This window comes from Nyctereutes procyonoides, unplaced genomic scaffold, assembly GCF_905146905.1.
Source record: "Nyctereutes procyonoides isolate TBG_1078 unplaced genomic scaffold, NYPRO_anot_genome, whole genome shotgun sequence".
NCBI classification, from domain to species: domain Eukaryota; kingdom Metazoa; phylum Chordata; class Mammalia; order Carnivora; family Canidae; genus Nyctereutes; species Nyctereutes procyonoides.
Genome location: NW_026575040.1, coordinates 23,359,347 through 23,383,819, shown reverse-complemented (window position 1 = coordinate 23,383,819; position 24,473 = coordinate 23,359,347). Strand labels below are relative to the sequence as shown.

Sequence of the window (24,473 nt, the reverse complement as noted above, 5' to 3'; positions counted from 1 at the left end):
ACTTAGACTCAAATATGTGATAGAATATCTATCCACAAGGGACAATCCTGTGATCTTATTCCATTTGTTTAGCACAGTGTATACATTTTAAAAAGCAACCCTTCTAATATGTGTTGAATTTACTGAAATCACTAATTACATTCTATCTGAAGTTAGATCTTCATCATCATCAATAACTCAGGATAATGTTCTTTTAAAAAAGTTAAAAATGTATAAAAATCTGAAACCACTAACATTTTGAAAACAAGTCCATATTATAAAGACAATCTCAGAATACAGTTAAGATGTGAGATCAGTAATCAAAATGACATTTAACCAGCTAGCAAAAATTTTCAATAGAAATAATACAAATCACAAAAGGCATACTTTTTTATTTTAATACCTATATTATAAAAGGTAAGAAAAGAAACAAGTGAACTTATTTTTAATATTTTATTTCACCCAATATATGTAAAATACCATCATTTCAACATGTAATCAATATTAAATAAAATTGTTAGATCTTACATCCTCCTATTATTCTAAGTCTTAAAAATTCAGTATGTATTCTACAGCATAATTCAATACAGGCTAGCCACAATTCAAGTGCTCAAGGAGCTACCATACTAGACAGCACATATCTAGAGCCACTATTACAAAGGGGGGGGGGAGTGTCCTAAAGATCACCTTTCTAGAACTGTATTTACTGAGTATCACCTCTATATTAACAAACATTTAAAAATAAACTCCTCTGCATCCTGAAGCAATATATTGACTTTCATTTCAATAAATATGACTGTAACTTTACACAAATATAGTTCTACTGGCAATGTAATATGAAATTATCTATGAGCCTTTTCATGTTTTTCATGCATAAAGAAAACAATCCCCCTAAATAGAAGCTTTCAAATATGCTTTTGCCAACACAACTTGCCTCAAAATACTGCGTAACCTCACAGGAGGAAAAGAGAAAAAAGAAAATATCAAGGTTAGAAGAAATAATATCTTTCCCTAAGTGTAGGATAAGAAAGTCCACATGAGGAGGCATCTGAGTGGCCAGTTAGTTAAGACTCCAACTCTTGGTTTCAGCTCAGGTCATGATCTCATGAGTCATGAGACCAAGTCCCATGTTGGACTCCCTGCTCAATGAGGGGTCTGCTTGAGATTCTCCCCCTCTGCTCCTCCCCACTACGTGCTCATCCTCTCTCTCTCTCTCTCAAATAAATAAATAAGTAAATCTTGTATTAAAAAAAAGTAAGTCCGTGGAAGTAGAAAACAAGATATGCTAAAATACAAGGAAAAGTATGTAAATATATATTTAGATAGTTATAAAGAAAAGTTGAAAAGAAGGTTTAGTAGTGAAAATATAAAAATGAGGGAAATCAATTGAACCAGGCTACCACCACGTGTGTTCCCAAGTTCAACTAACGCTCTAACTGACTTAGAACCTTGCTATATATACTACACAGAGGTGCTCAAAAATACTTACATGCAATTGTTTCCTGAGAATCACATAGTCTCAATTGAAGAAATGATACTTTATATAATATTCCTGTTTGAATTAAGAGCTATTTTGAAAGGAAACGTGGAATATTAACATAAAATTAAAAAGTTCTAAAAGTAGTCCTACTTTTCTATTTACTTATCTTATTTTAGCATATTTATAGGAACTAAAACTTTACTATCCTTTACCTGTGGCAGGATTGATGCTTGCTGCAATGTGGAAATGACACAGTGCATTTGCATGGTGGGAAATGTGTCTCTGAACTTCATGCGTTGCCATCTGGTCAGACATTAATTCGGTGTGAGTTACAAGAACAGAAGCCCTCCTCTGTCCTTTTCTTAAATTTTTCAAATGGTGTATTGTCTAAAATAGAAAAATAATGGTTAAATTCAACTCTGGAAAGCCTAATAAATGCTGATCCAAGTATCTTTTATTATTAAGGATTTTATAATTTTCCTCTCTGAAAAATCTGAACATTTTAAAGGAAATTTCCTTAACTACAGCTGAACAATCCTGACTATATACTCCAGTTTTTGCAAATTTTATAATTTAAGGCAGAAGTAGTTGCTCGAAATACTCATTATTTATAGAAACTTTGATTAAGATGAGAAGTCCAAAGTCTAAGTTTTTCAGGATATTCCACTATGAGATGAAATTTACTCGACACAACAGTAAAAAGAAAAAAAATTCCTGAATCTTCCTAGCAGGAAGAAGAGCCTGTCTCCCCAATATTCTCACTTACAAGTAAACAATTACAGCTGTTTACCTGTAAATTACAACTATTATAAAGAAGAAAAATAGAGTATAAAAATATAGAATAAGGGGAATCTATTTAGGTAAGAGGAGCCAGGAAAGCTCTCATGAAAATGCTGACATATGAGATTTGTTTAAATTGAGGTATGTCTGTAGGACAAAAATTCTCCACTAGCATACCCAATTATCTCAACTATTTTAAAAAGAAAAGATCTCCATACCAATAACCCCAACTCACAGTATTTCCTTACTCTGTCACTTAACCTGCCCTCAATGCCATGCTTTACAATAATTTCCCATTTTTTTTCTTTTGTTCCTCATAGTCAGTTAAATAAAATGTGGCATTCTCTCAGTTCTTCCTACTTTAAAGTAATATCTGGTCCTTTCTTTCAATTTCCAAAGCTTTTACCCCTTTTCATTTGGAAAACAGTATCAGATCTATCGCATGTCCTTCACCTCTGGTCACCCTGCTATAGAGCTGCTTACTTCTTTGATAATAGGTTTAAGATGGATATATTAGAGACCTCCTGTACCACAACACCTATAAAATTATTTTCATTAGATCTTTGACATTTATCATTATTTTAAAAATTATATTGGCAAGACTGGTGTAATATTGGCTGATTATTTTCTCCGAGGAACAAAATTTATAAGTATATACAGAATTATAGACCTTACAGTTAGGAGTTTAAGACAAAAGGATATCAAAAAGCAAGGTAGCTTATACATTAGACAATTAAGCTTTTTCTATTAGAAACAATCTTAACATTTTTAATTAATTAATAACAATACTAAAAGGTAGCAAAAATTTGCCAAATCACTGACTATATATGTTTACTTATAATTTTTGCTTTTATTTTATGCAGCAATTAGTAATTCAATTTAACACCTGAAAGGCAACATATTAGGTACTATGGAGGACACAAAGATGTCTCAAAGCACTTAGTTTCCAAAAACTCATTTATAATTTAAAGATAAAATGTCATATAAGAATATAAAAATGACTGTAAACATGTAGTAAAAATTGAGTACTTTGTCTCACTAAATTTCAATAAATATTAAAACAAAATATAACTTTAACTGTTCTTATCTCTGCTTTTAATTTAAGTTGGGAGGGGGAAATATATAAACAAAGCCCAATCACAGATAGTATTAGATATCAGAGCCAGCCTACTATATATAAAAAAAAAATTTTTTAAGGAGCATATCTTCAGACTACCAAACCTAAAAAATATTTCTGCTAGCTGAAACAGCAAAACATTTTATCTATGCAACCATAAAACTGCTAATGTAAAAGTATAATATAAAAACATAATTAGTAACATAGATGTTTATAACATAATAAGCATAAAAAGCAAGTTATAAAACATTACTGCATAATATCTCAATCTTATACATAAAGAAAAAATACACATACATAACCAGAATAGTTGGATTATAAATTCCATTATTTTTCTAATCTAGTTTTAGAATAAGCATATATTCTTTGTGTAGTAATAAGTCACGTGAAAAATTCAGAAAATTAGTAATCTAGGTTTACTTGGATAAACTTCTGGTAATTTTCAAAAATGTGTTTACCTCATTTTATCCCTACTCATAATGGACACAACAGTTTATATTATAATATAATTTCTTAGGACACACTTTTATTTCATACATATTGCATTTAAAAATTAGAAAAAGGATTTCCCTGGGTGGCTCAGCAGTTTAGCGCCTGCCTTTGGCTCAGGTTATGATCCCGGAGTCCTGGGATCGAGTCCCACATCAGGCTCTTTGCGTGGAACCTGCTTCTTCCTCTGCCTGTGTCTCTGCCTCTTTCTCTCTGTGTGTGTCTCTCATGAATAAATTTAAAAAAAAAAACTTTAAAAAAAATTTTTTAAAAAGTAGTTTACCTTCAAAATACTAAACTATGGAAATTATAAAGTAATTATATAAAAGTTGACTTTTAAAAAAAAGTTGACTTGTGTATATCTTAACATCTTTATCTTAAGAATCAAAATAGTCATTTTTAATTAGAACACACATGTAAAATTTAATCCCATGAAACAAAAGCAAAACATTTTTAATTACAACTAGTTTCTGAGTCTTTATATGTTGTAGTAACCAAAGCTGCCTATTCCTATAGATTACTGTATTTGACATGCAAAGTGAAAAAATTAAACTTATACTCCCTAGGCTACATGTCTGAAATTATTTCTACTGTATCTGGCTTCTAAGTGGCATAAAATTAATGGTCTTACAAGCATAAAACAAATTAGTGAGAATTATTTGTTATTAATTTCATCATTACATGTACCATGTGTATTATCTGCATCTCAGCTTATAAATTCCCACCAAACTCCCATTATCTTATCACATTTGAAATAATATCATACCTCAAGAGCATGTTGTATTCTGTCTTTGTGTCTTCCAGCATGAGTAAGGTTACTGGCAACACTAGAAGTAGTAGTCTCACAAATCTGTTCACCCAAAAGACAATCTTCTGGTAAGACGGTTTCTGCCCAGAGTCGGCACACACCATCATGGCATGAAGTTAATAACACATTACAGACAGAACCTCTAATGACAAAGAGAAGTAAACAAAAGTTACTATGAATAGTAGTGCCATTAATTAATTAAAGGCTATTAATATCTGGTTCTCAGGTATAAAAATAACAGTACACAACTAACAGTATGACCGAGAGTAGTTACTTTTTCAGTCATGGTAACAGATTTTACACAGGCTATTTCACATTCTCACCAAACCCCATTTACTACCTGTTCATACTTGCAAGGTGGCAGATTGAATAAAGGGCTGCAATCAGTTACCATAAAACAGAAACAACCTAGCAGTCACTGATACTTTGATTCATTAAAACTATGCCTTGAACAGCTCCATTAAATGACAGTTTAGTATGCTTCCAATTGCTTAGAAATTACAGTGTATGGAGAAAGAGGTCAATCAAAGAGCTTAAAATCATACACAGAATCACTGTGAAGGTGAACACCATAAAAACTTCCTTGCTTGACAAAGGAAACAGAAATGTATGATTGATCACACATATGCTGCTTGAAAACTAGCCTCTGGGGGAATATTATTATCTTCTAAACAAACTATACAGCAAAAGAAAACCTAATCGTGGCAGGTTATAGAATGACCATAATAAAAAGTTCATTAAATGTAATTAAACTGCATGGCTTATGGCAGTACTTGTGTCATCTTGTGTCATCCTTATAATCTAAAATATTATAAACAGATAAACAAATGAGCATCTTCAAAATAAAAGTGCAAGGAGAATATAATTTCAAACTATAAATCAATTTCCATGAAGTTAAAATAAGCAAAATGTTATAGCATCAAGCAGCTGAAGTGACTTAACTACTCATTATAGAACAAAAAAAACCATTTTCCCTTTAAAAAAAAATGTCTACATGGACTCTGACTCAGTCAAAAGTATTTTGCAAATGTTTTCAATAGACACAAATAACTTAAGCCGAATAAGCTTTTTATTCAGATTCCAAAAATGAATGAATTTCCCATTTCCTGAGCACCTATCTCTATAATATGTGCTATATTTCCTATCCAGTGTAAATAGTTCACAGATGAAATAACCTTCTCTCAAAAATGAAGACAGATTTCTAAGCAAGTTTTTTAGTAACTATATATGATAAAGGAATCATTTGTAGGAGCTGTTCTGCAGTTTTATTTAACCTTCTAAATACTTTTAAGAGTGCTGAACAATGAGGAAAAAAATTATAACAAATTCTTTGATGCTCGTATGTTAAGAAAAACCTGGCCATTTTATTATGATATGCTTTCCCACCACATGTATTTTTGATAGTTTATTACTATGTTTCATTTTCCTTCCATCTGTGCTTCCTGTTACTTGCAAACATTTCCTTCCTGGAATCTTTTACTACTGTTGCTATTACTAACAGTATTGGCTAACACAGCCTAAGCCCATACTATGTGCAAAGGCCTGCTGTAAATATTCACATGCACTAGCACAGTGAGTCTCACTACAACTCTCTGAGGTAGGTACCACTACCTACAGAGAAGAAAACTGAGGTATAGAGAACTTAAGAAATTTACGCAAGAGCTCACCAAGCTAGTAACAACAGCAGGATTTGAATTCGGGCAGTTTACATCCAGAGCTTATGCTTTTCATTTCCACCAAGTCAATGCACTAAAAGTATCTTTGCTTTCATTATTTTTATAAATATATAAGTAAACAAACCAAAATTATAGTACATATTTGTCTAACCTGGGCATATACTTGCTAGTTTTCCTCCAAGAGAAACCTGCCACAGCTCGGGGATGTGCCAGATAAACAAAGGAAAACTGAGTAGACCCCTGTCTCCTTTTCACTTCATGATGATCCTGAGGTATAATTGAGGATTTCCAGCCAGTCATGGGATACCATACTTTCAAAAGACAATCATCCTGCAAAAATATATGTCAATAAAATTAATCTGAACATTACACAATTCAAAATGTGATTTGGAGAAACCTTAAAAATTAAGCTATCTGTAAAAACTAAAGTATGAGTTTTATATAGCACAAACTTATGTGTAAAATGTTTATGACCTCAAAGAACACTACTCTTGAAAAATAAATGGACAGTTTTCTCATTATCAATCTCCTCTGCATAATGGTGGTTTACAGAGAGAGACTGAAGCCAAATTCTCTCATTTAAACATGTAAGGGTCACTGTAGGGAAGATTCTGAAACCAGATGCCCTTGGATAAGAAGGAAGCCATGTTATTAGTCACTGTTAACATTCTTTCCTTTTTTGAAGACACCTGTAAAGGTTAAACCAGTTCTTTTTAAATAGAAATGCTTCTTAGACTCTATGTCAGGAATCAGTATTCACAGGGAGTTTGTGAAGGGCCAGACAGTAAGGAAGTTATTAGGCTTTGTGGACCGCATAGACTCTAACACAAATTCTCCTTTTTTTCTTACAACCCTTTAAAAACATAAAAATCATAGTTTTCTGATCCCCACTTTAAATGAAGTGAAGGCACTCCGGTAGTTGTCAGGGATCACCTCTATGCCCACTTAAATAAGATACAAAAATAACAATAGGCACTAAGTTATCACTTAACTTAGTTCTATGAATTTTGTTAAAGGTCAAAATAATTTTATCTTATTTAATAGAAATCATTCTCTTTCTAGTGCTTTGTCCTCAATAGTGAATAGGGTCTTAAGGGAAATAATAAAATAACCATTCATGCAAAAATCTTACTCTATGAAACAAATTATTTACTCCTGTAAAGTATGTATAGGTCCAAATACTGTCTTCTGGATTAGACAAATATTTCTGTTTATCATCATCTCGGTACTCATTTTCAATTTATACTGCATAATGTATGTTTCCACTAAGGTCTCATTTATTTGGGTATTTTAATTATATAGCAAATTTTTTAAAGTGCTTAGTCTGAGAAAACCACTTAACAGTGTACTACTTGCTTTCCTCCAAGAACTTCTTCAACCTAGCATCATTTTCATCTAACCAAATTTACTGCACAACCTACAGCAGTGGTTTCAGGCCACATACCATAAAAACCACAGAGGCACCTCAGAGCCCCCTCAGCATTCGTAAAGAAAAAGCTGAGTGCTTCCATGAGCAGATGGCATGCTAGCTCCTTTCTCCCATCCCACTAGCAATCCCTCACTCAAACAGAACAGTTTTACTTTCATCTGTTACTGCCTAAAACTAAAACCACACAAAAGTGAATTAGAAATCATTAACAGAAAGAGAACCAGAAAATTTCCAAATTGGGGGGAAAAAATAGTCTTTATTCATAAAATCCTAAGGAATCTAAAAAAAAAAAAAAAAGACTTAGACCTACTAACATAAGACTAAAGACCAAAATTCAAACAGCAATTCTCTTTCTACATGTTAGCAATAATTGGAAATGTAATATGTTTAAATACCTTTTATTTTACATTAGGAAGATATCAAATTAGGCATAGGATATATATGCTAAAAACTACAAAACACTGCTAAGAGAAAGAAAATCTAAATAAAAACAGAAACATACCATCTTCAGGGATTTGAAAAACAAATGTTACTGACCCAGTTTTTCCCAAACTGATCTATAAAAAGATTTAATGTGAACACAGCCAAAATCACAGCAAGCTTTTTGGCAGAAACTACCTTATTCTAAAATCTGTAGGACATCAAAGAAACAATACCACCAAAAAAATAGATTTTAAAGATTTTACTGAAAGAGAGAGCATGAGTGAGCAGGAGGAGAAGCAGAGAGAGGGGCACAAGCAGACTCTATGCCGAGCAGGGAGTCTGACACGGAGCTTGATCCCATGACTCTGAGATCATGACCTGAGCCAAAATCAAGGGTTGGATGCTCAAGTGACTGAGCAGGCACCCCCACCAAAAATATTTTTAAAGAAAAAACAAAGAGGACTCATCACACTACCCAATTTCAAAACTTACTATAAAGCGATGGAAAGTAGGAAAGATGGTGCCCAGGGCTTACCTCCTCTAATAGACATACCGAGGCAACAACTACATATACTGCAACTCTAAAAACAACTTGAAGACTAGCAGAACAGATCTTTCACAGCTAATCATAGAGAAGGTCACAATGAAAAGTACAGGAAGGACAGAGACTTGGCTGCAAGAAGGAAGAAATGACTTTGAAGAAATAATAGCTGAAAACCTCCCTGACCTGGGGAAGGAAAACAGATATCCAGGCCCAGGAAGCAAAGAAAGTTGTGAACAAGATGAACTCAAGAAGGTCCACATGGAAACACATAACAATTAAAATGGCAAAAATTAAAGAGAGAATCATAAAAGCAGCAAAAGGAAACAGTTGCATACAAGAGAAACCCCAAAGGTTATCAGCTGCTGACCTAGCATAAACTTTGCAGACCGGAAGAAAGCGGCATGATATATTCAGAGTGCCGAAAAGAAAAAACCTACAACCAAGAATATTCTACCAGGCAAGGTTATTCAGAATTAAGGAGAGATAAAAAAAAAAACTTTCCCAGAGAAATAAAAGTTAAAAAAAGAGTTCATCACCACTGAATCAGCCTCACAAGAAGTACTGAGGAGAACTCCTTAAGTGGACAGAAAAGGCCATAATTAGAAGTAAGAAAATTAATGGGGCACCTGGGTGGCTCAGTCCATTCAGCATCTGACTCTTGGTTTTGGCTCAGGTCATGATCTCAGGGTTGTGAGACTGAGACCCAAGTTGGGCTCCATGCTGGGTATGGAACCTGATTGGGATTCTCTGTCTGTCTCTCTCTCTCCCTCACCACCCCTGCACTCTCTCACATGTGCTCTGTCAAAACAAAACAAAAACAAAAACCCAAAAACCTTGACAAAAAAAGGGCTTTACATAACAATAAAGGTTCCAGTCCAACAAGAAGATACAGCAATTATAAATATCTAGGCACTCAATGCAAGAGCATCTAAATATATAAGGCAAATAGTAACAAACATAAATAGAGGAATTGACAGTAATACAGTAATAATAGAGAACTTAAATACCCCACTTGCATTAATGGATAGGTCATCCAGAATGAAAATCTCTAAGAAAACAGTGGCTTTGAATAGCACATTCAGATGGATTTAACATATATATACAGAACATTCCACCCAAAAACAGCAAAAATACACATCCCTTTCAAGTACACATGGGACATACTTCAAGATAGACAATAGACCACAAAACAAGTTTTTAAATAAATTCGAGAAGACTGAAACCATATCAAGCATCTTTTTCTGATCACAACATTATGAACAATTATTAAAAGAAAAAAAAACCACCTGAAGAAATAAAGACAGAAAGGTAAAACAACATCCTATGGGTCAATGAAAAAAAACAGAGTTAATTTAAAAAATACATGGTGAGGGATCCCTGGGTGGCTCAGCGGTTTAGTGCCTGCCTTCAGCCCGGGGCCTGATCGAGTCCTGCGTCGGGCTCCCTGCATGGAGCCTGCTTCTCTCTCTGTCTGTGTCTCTGCCTCACACTCTCTCTTTATCTCTATGTGTCTCTCATGAATAATTTTTTTAAACAATCTTTAAAAAAATACATGGTGATAATGAAAATGAAATACAATGGTCCAAAATCTGCAGGATGTAGCAAAAGTAGTTCTAAGAGGGAAGTTTAGAGAGATACAAGTGTACCTCAAACAATAAACAAAATCTCAAATAAACAATCTAATCTTAACAACTAAAGAAACTAGAAGAAGAACAAAGCCCAAAATGATTAGAGTAGAAGAAAGGAAATAATAGAGATCAGAGCTTAAACAAATAAAATAGAGACTAAAAAAGAATAGAAAAGATCAATTGAGACTAAGAGCTGGTTCACTGCTTCTCGGCCTTTTGGCTAAGATCAAGTGGAGACTAAGAGCTGGTTCTTTGAAAAGATAAACTTATTCAGCCTTTAGCCAGGCTAATCAATAAAAAAAGAGAGAGGACATAAAATCAGAAATGAAAGGAGAAATCACAATCAACGTCACAGTAATATAAAAAAAATTACAGTTTACTACAAAGAAAACTATATGCCAACAAATTAAACAACCTAGAAAAAAAATGGATAGATTCCTAGAAACATCAACCTCCTAAGACTCATGAAGAAATGAAAAATCTGAACAGACCAATTACTAGTAACAGCGCAGAACCGATAATCAAAAAATCCTAATAAACAAAAGCTTAGTGCTAGGTGGCTTCACAGGTGAATTCTACCAAACATAAAATAAAGCTATATACAACTCTGTATTACAGAACAATAACCCTGATGAACATAGATGCAAAAATCCTCAACCAAATCTTAGCAAACCAATTCAAAAACAAATTAAAAGATCATTCACCAAAATCAAGTAGGAGTTATTCCAGGGATATAAGAATGATTCTATTTATGCAAATCAATCAACATGATACATTACACTAACAAAATGAAGGATAAGATTTCTAAGATCATCCCAATAGATGCAAAGAAAACATTTGAAAAATGCTAAAGACTCCACCAAAAACTATTAGAATAAATGAATTCAGTAAAATTGGAGAACACAAAATCAATATACAGATATTTGTTGCATTTCTATATACTAATAACAAAATAGCAGAAAGAGAAACCAAGAAAATAATCCCATTTACAACTTCATCAAAAAGAATAAAATACCTAGGAATAAATTAACCAAAAAGTTGAAAGACCTACACAATGAAAACTGTAAGACCCCGATGAAAGGAATCAAAGAAGATACAAATAAATGGAAAAATACATCATGTTCATATATTGGAAGACTATTGTGTCTACAGTACCCAAAGCAAACCTTATCAAAATACGGATTCAGTGTAACCCTTATCAAAATATCAATAGTAAAAAAAAATATATATATCAATAGTACTTTTCACTGAACTAGAACCAAAGATCCTAAAATTTACATGGAACCACAAGACTGTGAATAGCCAAAGTAATCTTGAGAAAGTCTATAAATCTGTCAAGACTCACTGAACAGTACACTTAAAATACACATTTTATCTCTAGTGTATTTCAATAAAGTTAATTCTAAAAAAGGAAATAACAGGACAAGATTTATATACAAGGATGTTTATTTTTAATAGCAAAAGAAAAATGAGAAGTACTTAATGTTCATTAATAGTCATCTGGTTAAGTCAAAATATAATAACATTCATTCATATAATAGAAAATTATGTCACCTTTAAAAATACACAGGGGCACCTGGGTGGCTCAGCAACTGAGTGTCTGCCTTTGGCTCAGGTCGTGATCCCAGGGTTCTGGGATTGAGTCCCACATCACACTCCTCGCAGGGAACCTGCTTCTCCCTCTGCCTATGTCTCTACCTGTCTCTCTGTGTCTCTCATCAGTAAATAAAATCTTTAAAATAAAAAAATAAAAGGAATACACATACATGTGTATTACACAGCAATCTATGATATACTAAGTGAAAAAATAACCAATTTAAAGAATATGACCTAATTTGCATATGTATGTATATGCGTGTGGTTTACAAAGACATCAAAAAGTCTGAAAGAATATATATTGAACAGAAAACAGTGACCTTTTTATTGTAAGTAGGACTATTTTGCAGGAGATTTTCATTTTCTCTGCATTCTTTTTATAATGAATACATATCATGTTTAAAAAATAAAGGTATTTCCATTTTAAGGAAGGAAAAAGGTTAAGAAGGCAACCCTTAAATAATCAAAATATTGAATCTAGGAACAGAGACGTGCTTTCAAGAGGAAGAAAAGCTTCTGGAATCATTTTGTAGGCTTCTCCGCTCCTTCCTGCCAAAATCACCCTCCTCAAAAATTCTTATCTGAGCCCTTAAAAAAAAAAAAAAACGGTTTTTTACTGAAAAGCATTATCTTCTATTAAAAAAAAAGGTTTCTGAGGAAAATAGTATTTTATTTTTTGAAAGATTTTATTTGAGAGAGAGAGAAAGGGAGAGAATGTGAACAAGGGGAAGGAAAGAAAGGAGGAAAGAATCTCAAGGAATCTCTAGCAGACTCCATATAGAACAGAGCCCGATGCAGGGCTCGATCTCAGAACAACTGATATCATGACATGAGCTAAAATCAAGAGTCAGAAAGATGCTTAACTGACTGAGCCATCCAGGGACCCCAAGAAAATAATATCTTAATTCATTTTCAAATTTTACAAAATAAACGTTATACAAAGTGATGAGATACAAAGTTTATAAATGAATAATTTAAATAAATACAGCAAGCAAACTGAAGAAAACAATTCTTTTTTTTTTTTTTTGAAGAAAACAATTCTTGAGTTGAAAATGTAATCAGGGGATCCCTGGGTGGCGCAGCAGTTTGGCGCCTGCCTTTGGCCCAGGGCGCGATCCTGGAGACCTGGGATCGAATCCTACATCGGGCTCCCGGTGCATGGAGCCTGCTTCTCCCTCTGCCTATGTCTCTGTCTCTGTCTCTCTCTCTCTCTCTCTGTGAGTATCATAAATAAATAAATAAATAAATAAATAAATAAATAAATAAATAAATAAATAAATAAATAAATAAATACAAAAAAACAAAATATTTAAAAAAAAGAAAATGTAATCAGGTACACCTTGTGGGGGGGAAAAAGTTCTTTAACAAGACTTTAAAGCTCAGATAAAAAGTTCACATACTATTAAGTGCAAGAAAATTTAATTTACCACACTTAAAAAAATAGATCTTACCAGCAAAAGTGCTCAATGAACTGAAATATTAAAAATCCTGAAGGTAACTGAATCTGAGTCCCACAACACCTGAACCGAAATCCTGTCATATGTAGCAGAGGCGGAGGAAAATGCCTTCTAGTGGTAGATCACACAGTCACCATCTGTTTCATCAAGTCAGGCAAACTTGGCTTTATTAACAGAAGCAGAACAGATTGTGGAGGGGGGGAAATGCCAACATTACAAAGTTAGTTTCTGTTCTTTTCTCAAGAAGACCTTAATTAGACATGGTATCTTCTCAAAAATATGAGGAAATAAGCTTTTTAAACCTGTGAAGCATTTTATTAATTTCCAAAGTATCCTTACCAGTAAGGCACTCTTATCTTTCCATTTGAATTACAGGACACTTAGCTCTTAGAAGAACTGGAGAATTTAATGCAAGGAAAGCATGACTAATACTTGGGGAAAAAATACTCATTAGTCAATTGCTAAGGCTATTGTAGTAAAAATTCAAAGAAAAGATACTGAGCATTATGGAACATGCAAACAGAATCGCCTTCAAGGAGCTTAAAATCTAGATGTCCCATTTAAGAGGATGTGCTTTTAGTCTTATTACAAAGTTGTTTTTAAAGTACAAAGGCATCTTTTGAATTCATCAGAGATGAGAGTTCAAATTCAGTAGATGTTCAAATAACAAATACTAATCATCTTACATGGGTCATTAATAGTTTTTAATGTATCACATGACCCTGTCAAAAGACCATACATCCTAAAATAGTCTTGAAGTTCAACCAGTCGTGACACACAGCTGAGGCAAATATGACACACTGAGTAAGCAAAGAGAGAGAATCAGATACATTAAGATCATATGAAGAACTATTCCAAAAAATAAAAGATGAAGGAAAATTCATTCTATGAAGGCAGCAGCATTATCCAACACAAAACCAGATAAAGACAGTACAAAAAAAGAAAACTACAGGCCAACATCTCTGATGAAAACAGATACAAAAATCTTCAACAAAATATTAGCAAACTAATCAAAGAATACATTTTTAAAAATCACCCCAATCAAGTGGGATTTATCCCAGGGATGCAAGGGTGGTTCAATATTCACAAATTAATGTGATACATCACATTACCAAGAGTAAGGATAAAAACCATATGATACTCTTACTAGATGAACAAAAAGGCATTTGACAATGTACAACACCCATTCATGATAAAAACCCTTCAAAGTAGGTCTAGAGGGAACATACCTCAACAAAATAAAGACTGTATTTGAAAAACCACAATTAACATCATACTCTGGTGAAAAACAGAGATCTTCCTCTAAGATCGGGAGCAAGACAAGGATGTCCACTCTCACTTTTACTCAACATAATACTGTAAGTCCTAGCCACAGCAATCAGAGAAGAAAAAGAAATAAAAGGTATCCAAATTGGTAAGAAAGAAGTAAAATTTTCACTATTTGCAGATGACATGATACTATCTACGAAATAAGAGTCTACAAAAAAAAACTACTAGAACTGATAAATGGATTCAGTTAAATCACAGTATACAAAATTAATATGCAGAAATCTGTTGGTTTCCATATACTACTAATGAGGTAGCAGAAAGGGAAATTGAGAAAATAATCCCATTTACAATTGCACCAAAAAGAATAAAATACATATAAACTTAACCACGGAGGTGAAATGTCTATACTCTAAAAATTATAAAACACTGATAAAAAAAAATCTGAAGGTGACACAAACTAATGGAAGGATATTTCATGCTCATGATTGGAAGAATTAATGTTGGTAAAATGTCGATAATATCCAAAGCAATCTACAGATTTAATGTTATACCTATCAAAATACCAACAACATTTTTCACAGAACTAGAACAAATAATCCTAACATTTGCATGGAACCATAAGAGACCCTAAATAGCCAAAGCAATCTTGAAAAAGAAGAAAGCTGGAGGAATCACAACCTCGGGATATACTACAAAGGTAAATTAATCAAACCAGTATGGTATTGAGACAAAAACAGATATATAGAAAAAAGGAAAAGAATGGGGGGGCTTAGAAGTAAACCCATACTTATATGGTCAAATTAACCTATGACAAAGGAGGCAAGAATATACAATGGAAAAAAAGATCATCTTTTCAATAAACACTGCTAGAAAACCAAACTGCTCTCTTGCATCATACACAAAAATAAACTCAAAATGGATTAAAGAGTTAAATGTGAGACCTGAAAACATAAAACTTTTGGAAGAAAACAGGCAGCAATTTCTTTGACATCAGTCATAGAAACCTTTTCTAGACCTGTCTCCTGAGGCAAGGGAAACAAAAGCAAAAATTAAACTATTGGGACTATGCCAAAATAAAAAACTTTTGCACAGTGAATGAAACCATCAACAAACAAAAAAGGCAACCTACTGAACGATACACGCAAATGACAGATCTGATAAGGGGTTAATATCCAAAACATATAAAGGACTTATAAAACTCCAAACATAAAAAAAAAATCCAATTTAAAAATGGGCAGAGGAATGCACATTTTTCAAAGGAAGACATACAGATGGCCAACAGACATATGAAAAAAAAAGTTCATCACTAATCATCAGGAAATGTAAATCAAAACCACAATGAGATATCACTTTACACTTGTCAGAATGGCTAAAATCAAAAACACAAAAAATAACAAGTGTTGGTGAGGATGTGGAGAAAAAGGAACTCTCATGCACTGTTGGTGGGAATGCAAATAGGTACAGCCACTGTGGATAACAGTATGCAGATTCCTGAAAAAACTTAAATATAGAATCACCACATAATCCAGTAATCCCACTGATGGGCATTTACCCAAGAAAAAACACTAATTTGAAAAGATAAATGCACCCCCTATATTTACCACAAGATTATTTAGAATTGTCAAGATACAGAAGGAACCTAAAAGTCCGTCAATAGATGAGTGGATAAAGAAGATATGGTGAACATGTACACACCCAGAGGAATATTACTCACCATAAAAAAGAGTGAAATATTGACATTTGCAAGAACAGAGATGGACCAAGAGAGTAAAATGCTAAAGGAAATAAGTTAGAGAAAGACAAATACCACATGATTTCCCTCACATGTGGAATTAAAGAAACAAAACAAAGAAAAAAAAAAGAAAAACAAACAGACTTAATACAGAAAACTAGTGGTTGCCAGAGGGGAGGTGGGTGGGGAAATGAGTATAACAGGTAAAAGAAATTACAAGTCTGCTTATTAGGATGAGCACTGAGTAATGCATAGAATTGTTGAATCACTGTATTGTATACCTGAAATCAACATAACCGTGTGCTAATAATACTTCAATTAAAAAAAAAAAAGAATATAGGGATGCCTGGGTGGCTCAGCGGTTCAGCTTCTGCCTCCAGCTCAGGGTGTGATCCTGTGGTCCCACAGGATTGAGTCCCACATCGGACTCCCCGTGGGGAACCTGCTTCTCCCTCTGCCTGTGTCTCTGCCTCTCTCTCTCTCTCTCTCTCTCTCTCTCTCTCTCTCTCTGCGTCCCTCATGAATAAATAAATAAAATCTTTTAAAAAATGAATATATGAGGGAAATCAACTACAAAAGAAGAAGCTACAAAACAATACTTTTTATAAGTAATTTTAACAGTTCATTTGTCTCATTTAGAGGAGAAGGGTGGGCATCTTATAATTTGTATTAATGTACTATTCTGAATTCAATCCAATTACATGGATTTTAACATATTTTTTAGAAGAATTATATTTCATTTGATCATGACCAGATACAGACCTGTTAAAGAGCTAAACTGTACGCTGAGCAAATTCAGTATCTTTAAGTCTGTCTCAGACTTAAAATCAAAATTAGTCTGTAACATATAAATGAATAATGATGTGCTAGTAACTGCATACATACTACAGAATGCTCACATGACTCACTCACACAAACGTTTAGTGAATGCAGGCAGGCACTATATGAACTGTTGCAGATATAGTTGGAACAAGGGAAGGAAGAGATAGAGACAACAAAATATCTTTCCTAGTTGCACAAAGATTATACTCTAGAAGTGAAGACAACAGTAAATAAAGATACAAATTACTGTTTTAATACAATTATGGTAAGTGCCACAAATGAAAAAGCATACTGTATTTCCTTGGGAAGTTTGACTTTGGGAGGTTTCCTTAAAGAAGTGGTATTTTAGGGCAGCCCGGGTGGCTCAGCGGTTTAGCACCACTTCAGCCCAGGGCCTGATCCTGGGGTGCCAGGATCAAGTCCCGCGTCAGGCTCCCTGCATGGAGTCTCCTTCTCCCTCTGCCTGTGTCTCTGCCTCTCTCTCTCTCTCTCTCTTTCTCTCTCTCTCTCTCTCTCTCAATCTCTCTCTCTCTCTCTCTCTGTCTCTCATGAATAAATAAATAAAATCTTTAAAAAAAAAAGCGATATTTCAACGGAGAGCTGAAAGATACCACAGATGGCCAAGCAAAGAATAGAGAAGGATGCTTCCCCAGAGAGCACAGAAAGGCCTGAAAGCAATCGAGAGTTTGGCACATTCAAGGCTCTGAAAAGCCAGGAGTATGACAGGTGTTAAGGTGGGAACAAGCTGGAGTACACACTGCTATATCCTACAGCAGAGCCTTACCATGCATGGATAAGGACTATGGTCTTTATCCCAGGAGCAACAGGAGTCATGAAAATCTTATGAGAGTAAGACGTTTGGGGGACCCTGGCCTCTGGGAAAACACAGGATTACAGGATGGTTTCAAATGCCTGTAAAGTTCCAGAGGCAAGAAGATGCTAACTTGGCTTAGAGGCAGTGAAGGGGCAGAGAAGTGGGCTGTACCCCTAAAGACCTCAGCTTCCTATGATCTCAAAGATGTCTGGAATCCTATAATTCTAGAAGTGTTTAAGTTTATATTTTAACTTATGCACACACAGGTAGGCCCATGCTTTCGATACACATCTACACTGTCTTCTCCATGTTATAGGTCATTTGACATAATTAACTACTGCTTCTTTCTAGAGTTTTTTCTCTTTCTGATTTCTCTAGTGTCACATTCTCCTGTTTTCCATCTATCTTAGTGGCCACTCCTTCTCAGTGGCTTCTCCCCGTTTTCCTCCACTTCTTAGTATTCGAGGATTCTGGGGTTTCATCCTAAACCACATTCCCTTCTCCAGCATACATTTTCTAGTTAATTTCTCCCAGCCCCATAACTTTATAAACACCATCTTTTGCCTAATGAATTCAAACTCGGAATCCATAACTCTGACCTCTCCAGGGAAATCCTATCTTTTTTTTATTTTAATTTTTATTTATTTATTTTTTTTGGGGGGGGGGGAACTCCTATCTTATTCTATTTCATATCTTAACCAAAATGCATACTCTAATCTAGCCTCTACACTCCAGCATTCTGCTGTATTTTAACAAGCCCTAATTCTTATCCCAGAGTATTTACACTTGGTGTCCTCTTGGCCAAAAATACCCTTTCTTCTAAACTTCATACAGCTGCCCCCTTCCAATTATTCAGTTCTCAGTTTAAAGTTACTTCCCCAGAACAGCATTCTCTAAACATCATACACTCTAACAGACACCAAGTCACACTACTATGTCATCCTGTCTTAATTTTCTGGATAGCATTTATTAATACATGATTTTTTTGTCTTTCCTCACAACAAGTTAAGTTGCATGCACACAGCAACCTTGTCTATCCTCTTCATCATGAGACTGACAACACAGAACAGCTAAGGGCACGTGGTGTTCAAAAAACATTTGCTAAACACATGAAAGTTGTTAATTTCAAGTAAAATTTTCTTCAAAAATGCACTATGAAATAGAGGACAAATTATATATATATATACATATATATGCATGCACATATGTAAAATTTTACATAAATATGACAGTCTATCATGTGAATACAACTGTGATAAGATTCTTGTATACTTTGCAAGTATCAATTACTGAAATCCTGAAGTGCATTTTCTTAGATAAATTTTCTAAGATAAAAGGTACATCAGACAATATATACGTCAAAATACATGTTTTAAGGAAAACCTGACTTTATACTATAGTGCCGTTAATTTTTTTTTGAAAAAGGGTAGAAGGAAGATATGCTTCAAATGTAGCATAGCATGTGCAACAATGCCCAAGCTGATGTCAGGGAATGACTAACTAGGAATATTATACAGCTGCATTCCAGCTACTAGAGTACCTCTCTGATCACAATGAGTTGGTCCTGTATTAAATCATCACGACCTCACCTATGACAGATTCATTAAATCAAAGGAGACTAAGTTTACTAATCATCTGTGTGTATATAGTAACCCATATGAGTAACAAAAAGAACAAATCTGTGGGTAAATCAAGTTTTAGAAGTAATGGGACACTAGTTTTTAAAGATCGAGGCTTTAAAAGTGCCTAGTTTTAGAGATCAAAGACAAGAATTATATTCTTTTTCAGACTATTTTTCCTATTATTTGGATGTTTTCCTTTTATTAACCATGCTTTTCTCTGACATGGAAAATTCTTGTATCTCCATATTCTACCCAGAAATATTAAATATTAGGGCCTTTTTTAATTTGTAGGTGATTTAACTGGCTTATCAAGTTTTTCAGTGTTTGTTTTTAAAATCTAATTTTTTTCCTCTAATTTACTTGTTATTTATTTTCTCCTGTTGTCCTTTGGTTCCTTACTATCTACTCTGCCAAACTGTATAGGTAGCTCTGTTATCTGTGAGGAGGAAGAAGTGGAGAAACGAGAGGCAGAAAGGAGAAGGAGAAAGTAGGGAAAAGGGAGACAAAAGAGAAAGCCAAAATGTCAAGGAACTACTGGCAGCCTCTAGGGCCTGAAAGAGCCCTCCAACCAAGAGCCAGGAAAAGACCAACCCCTCAATTATATGGCTACAAAGAAATAAACTCTCCAACAACCTGAGTGAGCGTGGAAAAGATTCTGTCCTCGTCATGTCTCTGAGTGAGAACTCAGTCCAGCTGGTGCCTTTACTGCAGCCTTTAAAGTCCCAGACCAGAGCATCTATCCAAGCCACACCTAGACATGTAACCCACAGAAGCTGAGATAGTATATGTGTGGTTTTAAGCTGCTGTCTATAGTCATTTGTTATGCAATAAGAGCAAACTAAAACAGATGCCTAGTGATAAGTACTAGGAATAAAATTAAAACAGGAAAAGCGAATAGAAAGTATAGTGGGAGGTGGGATATAATTTTTAAAAAGGTGCTTTAGGAAAAGCTTCACTGAGACGGTGACATTGAAGACATTCAAGGGAAAAGCCATCTAGGTCTCCAGAAGGACACGTTTTTGGATGGAGGGAAAAACAAGTACAAAAGCTGTGTTTAAAAAAAAATCACAATGGGGGGATCCCTGGGTGGCTCAGCGGTTTAGCGCCTGCCTTCTGCCCAGGACATGATCCTGGAGACCGAGGATCGAATCCCACGTCGGGCGCCTGGCATGGAGCCTGCTTCTCCCTCTGCCTGTTTCTCTGCCTCTCTCTCTCTCTCTCTCTCTCTCTCTCTCTCTCTCTCTCTCTCTCTCTCTTTCTCTCTCTCATAAATAAATAAAATCTTTAAAAAAAAATCACAATGGGTGTGTTCCTGAAGTAAGGTTTCCAAGGAGGAGAATAACAGGAGATAAAGTCAAAGAAGTGATAGGAATGTGGTAAGCATAGGGCGGCCTGGAAAGCCATCATAAAGATTTGGGTTTTTACTGAATGTAATGGGAAAGGTTTTGACAGTTTTGACAAGAGGAGTGACATTATCTGACAAACATTTTGAAAAGATCACTCTAGCCACTGGTTTGAAAACACACTGTACAGGAACACAGCAAAAGTTGGGAGAACCAATTAAGAATTTAATACAATAATACACGTAATAAGTGATGGAGGCTTCAAATAGATAATAACAATGGTGGTGGTACAGAAGTGAGCAGACTGTGGATATATTTTGAAGGTAGAAACAACGTCAAGGGAGTACGGGGCAGGGGCAGAGATCAGGAATTCCATTTTAGATACATTTACGTGAAGACATGTATTAATTTTATGTCTGTATGTATGTATGCATGCGAGTGTGTATATACATATATATGTATGAATGTATAAAACAATCAGCCTGGAGCTCAGAGGAGAGGGACAGGCAAAAGATACAAATCTGAATGCACTTGAAGCCATGAGATAAGATGAGATCACCAAAGGAGTGAGTACGGTCAGAGGAGAGGTCTAAGAAATCAGCCCTGGGGAATGCCAACATTTAAAAGTAGGGGAGAAAAAGTCCTACCAGCCAACTAATGAGGAGCAGCCAGAGTTGAAAAGCAAATAAAGAGTGTCCTGTGTGTCCTGGAAGTAAATTGAAGAAAGTGTTCAAGAGGGAGGAAGTAACCAACTGTGTTAAATAATGCAATTAGGTTAAGAAAGAACTAACCACAGGATTCAGTAACAGGAACTCACTAATGACACTTTCAGAAGAGTAGTAGTGAGTATACAAAACAGAAAATGAGGAGAAAAACTGGGAGACAGCAACTATAAGCAACTCTTTGAAGGTGCCATAAGGACAAGGAAATGTGACCTGAGAGAAGGTCAAGAGAGGGTTTTTGGTATTGTGGTTGTTTGTTTCAGAATGGGAATGGACAAGGTTATAGCATGTTTGGTATGCTATGCTGTATTAGTGAATCCGGGCTACCATAACAAATACCATAGACTGGGTGGCTTAAACAAATGTTTTCTCATAGTTCTGAGGCCTGGAGGCTGAGATGAGGTTGCAAGCATGGGTAAATTAATGAGAGCTCTCTTTCTAGCTTGTAGCTTGCTGTGTCTTCATGTTGCAGAAAGAGAACAAGCTCTCTGGTGTCTCTTCTTATAAAAGTACTTACTATTCCTATCATGAGGGCCATGCTCATGCCACCTCATCTAACCGTAAGTACCTTTCAAAAGCTTCATATCCAAATACCATCACAATGGGGGTTAGGGCTTCAAAATATGAATGGGTTGGAGGGCCATGTTCAGCCCATAACATATGCCAATGTGATGGCCTAGTGGAGAAGGGAAAACTCATGGAGAAGAGAGGAGACAACTGAAATAGTGATGTCCCTGAGTAAGCAAGAGCACATGGGATCTAGCAAACAAGTGAAAGAAAGGCCTTCTATAAAAGCAGACAGTGGGGCACCTGCATAGCTCAGTTGATTAAGCGTTCAACTCTTGATTTGGGCTCAGCTCTTGATCTCAGGGTTGTGAGACTGAGCCCCACATCAAGGCTCCAGGCTGGGCATGGAGCCTGCTTAAGATTCTCTCTCTCCCTCTGCCTCTACACCCCCCCCCCACTCAAATGCACTCTTAAAAAAAAAAAAAAGCACAGACAGTTCACCCATGGCAACACAAAGGCAGGCAGTACACATAGGCAAAGATATTAGGAAGTAAACAGATACAGGTAGATGGTAGGAGCTTCCCAAAATTCTCTTCTGACTGCATTTATTTTCTCAGGCAAGAGCCCACAGTAAACAAATGCTGATGCAAATGGACTGCTACAAGGGAATCTGCCAATACTCAATAACACAGAGTTTTGGTTTTAAACAGCTACACATAGACAATGCCTAGAGTCCATGCAAGGTGAGAAGTCACATCAGAGGCATTTGCATAACCCCAAGAAAACCACTAAGGACTACACCTAAGTGAAAGGATGAAATTGAGGGAGGAAAAAAAACCTCTGAAAAGGGATATGGCAAGGAAAGGTCTATCTACACCTAGACTCTGAGTGGAGGAGGGAGGCTCCACTGGGCATTTATAACCAAAAGGCAGGCCTCACAAGACCGAAACTCACACTACCTACATGGCACAGCAACTTCCAAACTGAGAATTTAGATTGAGTTGGATTTGTCCCCCACGTACCTGGTAGAAGCTAAAAGAATGCACTCTCAACCAAGGCCTCAGAGAATCCCACAAACACACTTGCAATAAACATTTTCTCAATGAAAAATGGTGCCTTGCTACCCAACACACCTGGACTAAAACCCTAGGTCTGCCTCCTGATTAGTTCTAACTTCTCCAGAAAGTTCTCAAGCTGCAATTTCCTCTTCTATTGCTCAAGGAGAGTAGTACCTGCCCCACAGGCTTTGTGGAGGCACAGGTACATAACACTCAATCATTAGTAGTTGCTGTCATAATAGTAGTAGTAATTATTCTAATTATAAACTACTTGCAAGTTTTATTTAATAACAAAAAATTAAAATTGTCACTACCATTAAAGTACTCCTGCACCATCTATCCTCACCCCCAACATAACTCAACTCTAACCCATTCTATGGAAAACTCACAAATCAAAGAATTAGTCACAATAAAAACTGGAAAAATGTATGCTTAGAATAATTATGAAAATAATACATATAAATACTTAAGGAATTAAAGAAATTTGTAAGATAAACTGAAGCTTAGAGGGAAAGTTACAGTATTAAACACATATACCACAAATTTCTAAAAAAGTCTAAACATCCATCTAAAAAAGTTTGAAAAAAAATAGAAGAGCAACTGAACAGAAATTAATAAAACAGAAAAACAGATATATAATACACAGGTCTACAAAACCAAGTTAGTTCTTCAAAAAGACTTAAAAAATTGATAAACTGTTAGTGAGATGAATCAAGAAAAAGAGAAGGCACAAATAACAAATATCAAAAATGAAAATGAAATCATCACAGTTTTACAGATATTAGAAAGATAAGATGTTCTGCAAAATTTTATCCCCATAAATTTGAAAATTTAGAGAAAATTGGCAAATTCTAGGTAACTTACCAAAACTGACATAAAAGAAATATATGTATGGAACCAGAAAAGACCCCAAATAGCCAGAGGAATGTTGAAAAAGAAAACCAAAGCTGGAGGCATCACAATGCCTGACTTCAAGCTGTATTACAAAACTGTAATCATCCAGACAGTACAGTACTGGCACATAAACAGACACACATTGATAATGGAACAGATTAGAGAACCGAGAAATGGACCCTCAACTCTATGGTCAACTCATCTTCAACAAAGCAGGAAAGGATATCCACTGGAAAAAAGACAGTCTCTTCAATAAGTGGCATTGGGAAAATTGGACAACCACG

At 35.1% G+C, this 24,473-nt stretch overlaps 1 protein-coding gene across 4 annotated transcripts in view; it reads right to left on the bottom strand.

Moving 5' to 3' along the window:
* The window catches only part of DMXL2 (Dmx like 2), a 156,873-nt gene that overhangs the window by 84,741 nt on the left and 47,659 nt on the right, over nt 1–24,473 (bottom strand). For all 4 annotated transcript variants that reach the window (XM_055319683.1, XM_055319685.1, XM_055319684.1 and 1 more), the window contains exons 7-9: nt 6,481–6,659; nt 4,612–4,795; nt 1,672–1,846 (exon numbers count right to left, since the gene is read on the bottom strand). In XM_055319683.1, the coding sequence (XP_055175658.1) occupies nt 1,672–1,846; nt 4,612–4,795; nt 6,481–6,659 (538 nt within the window). The remainder of the gene's footprint in view (nt 1–1,671; nt 1,847–4,611; nt 4,796–6,480; nt 6,660–24,473) is intronic.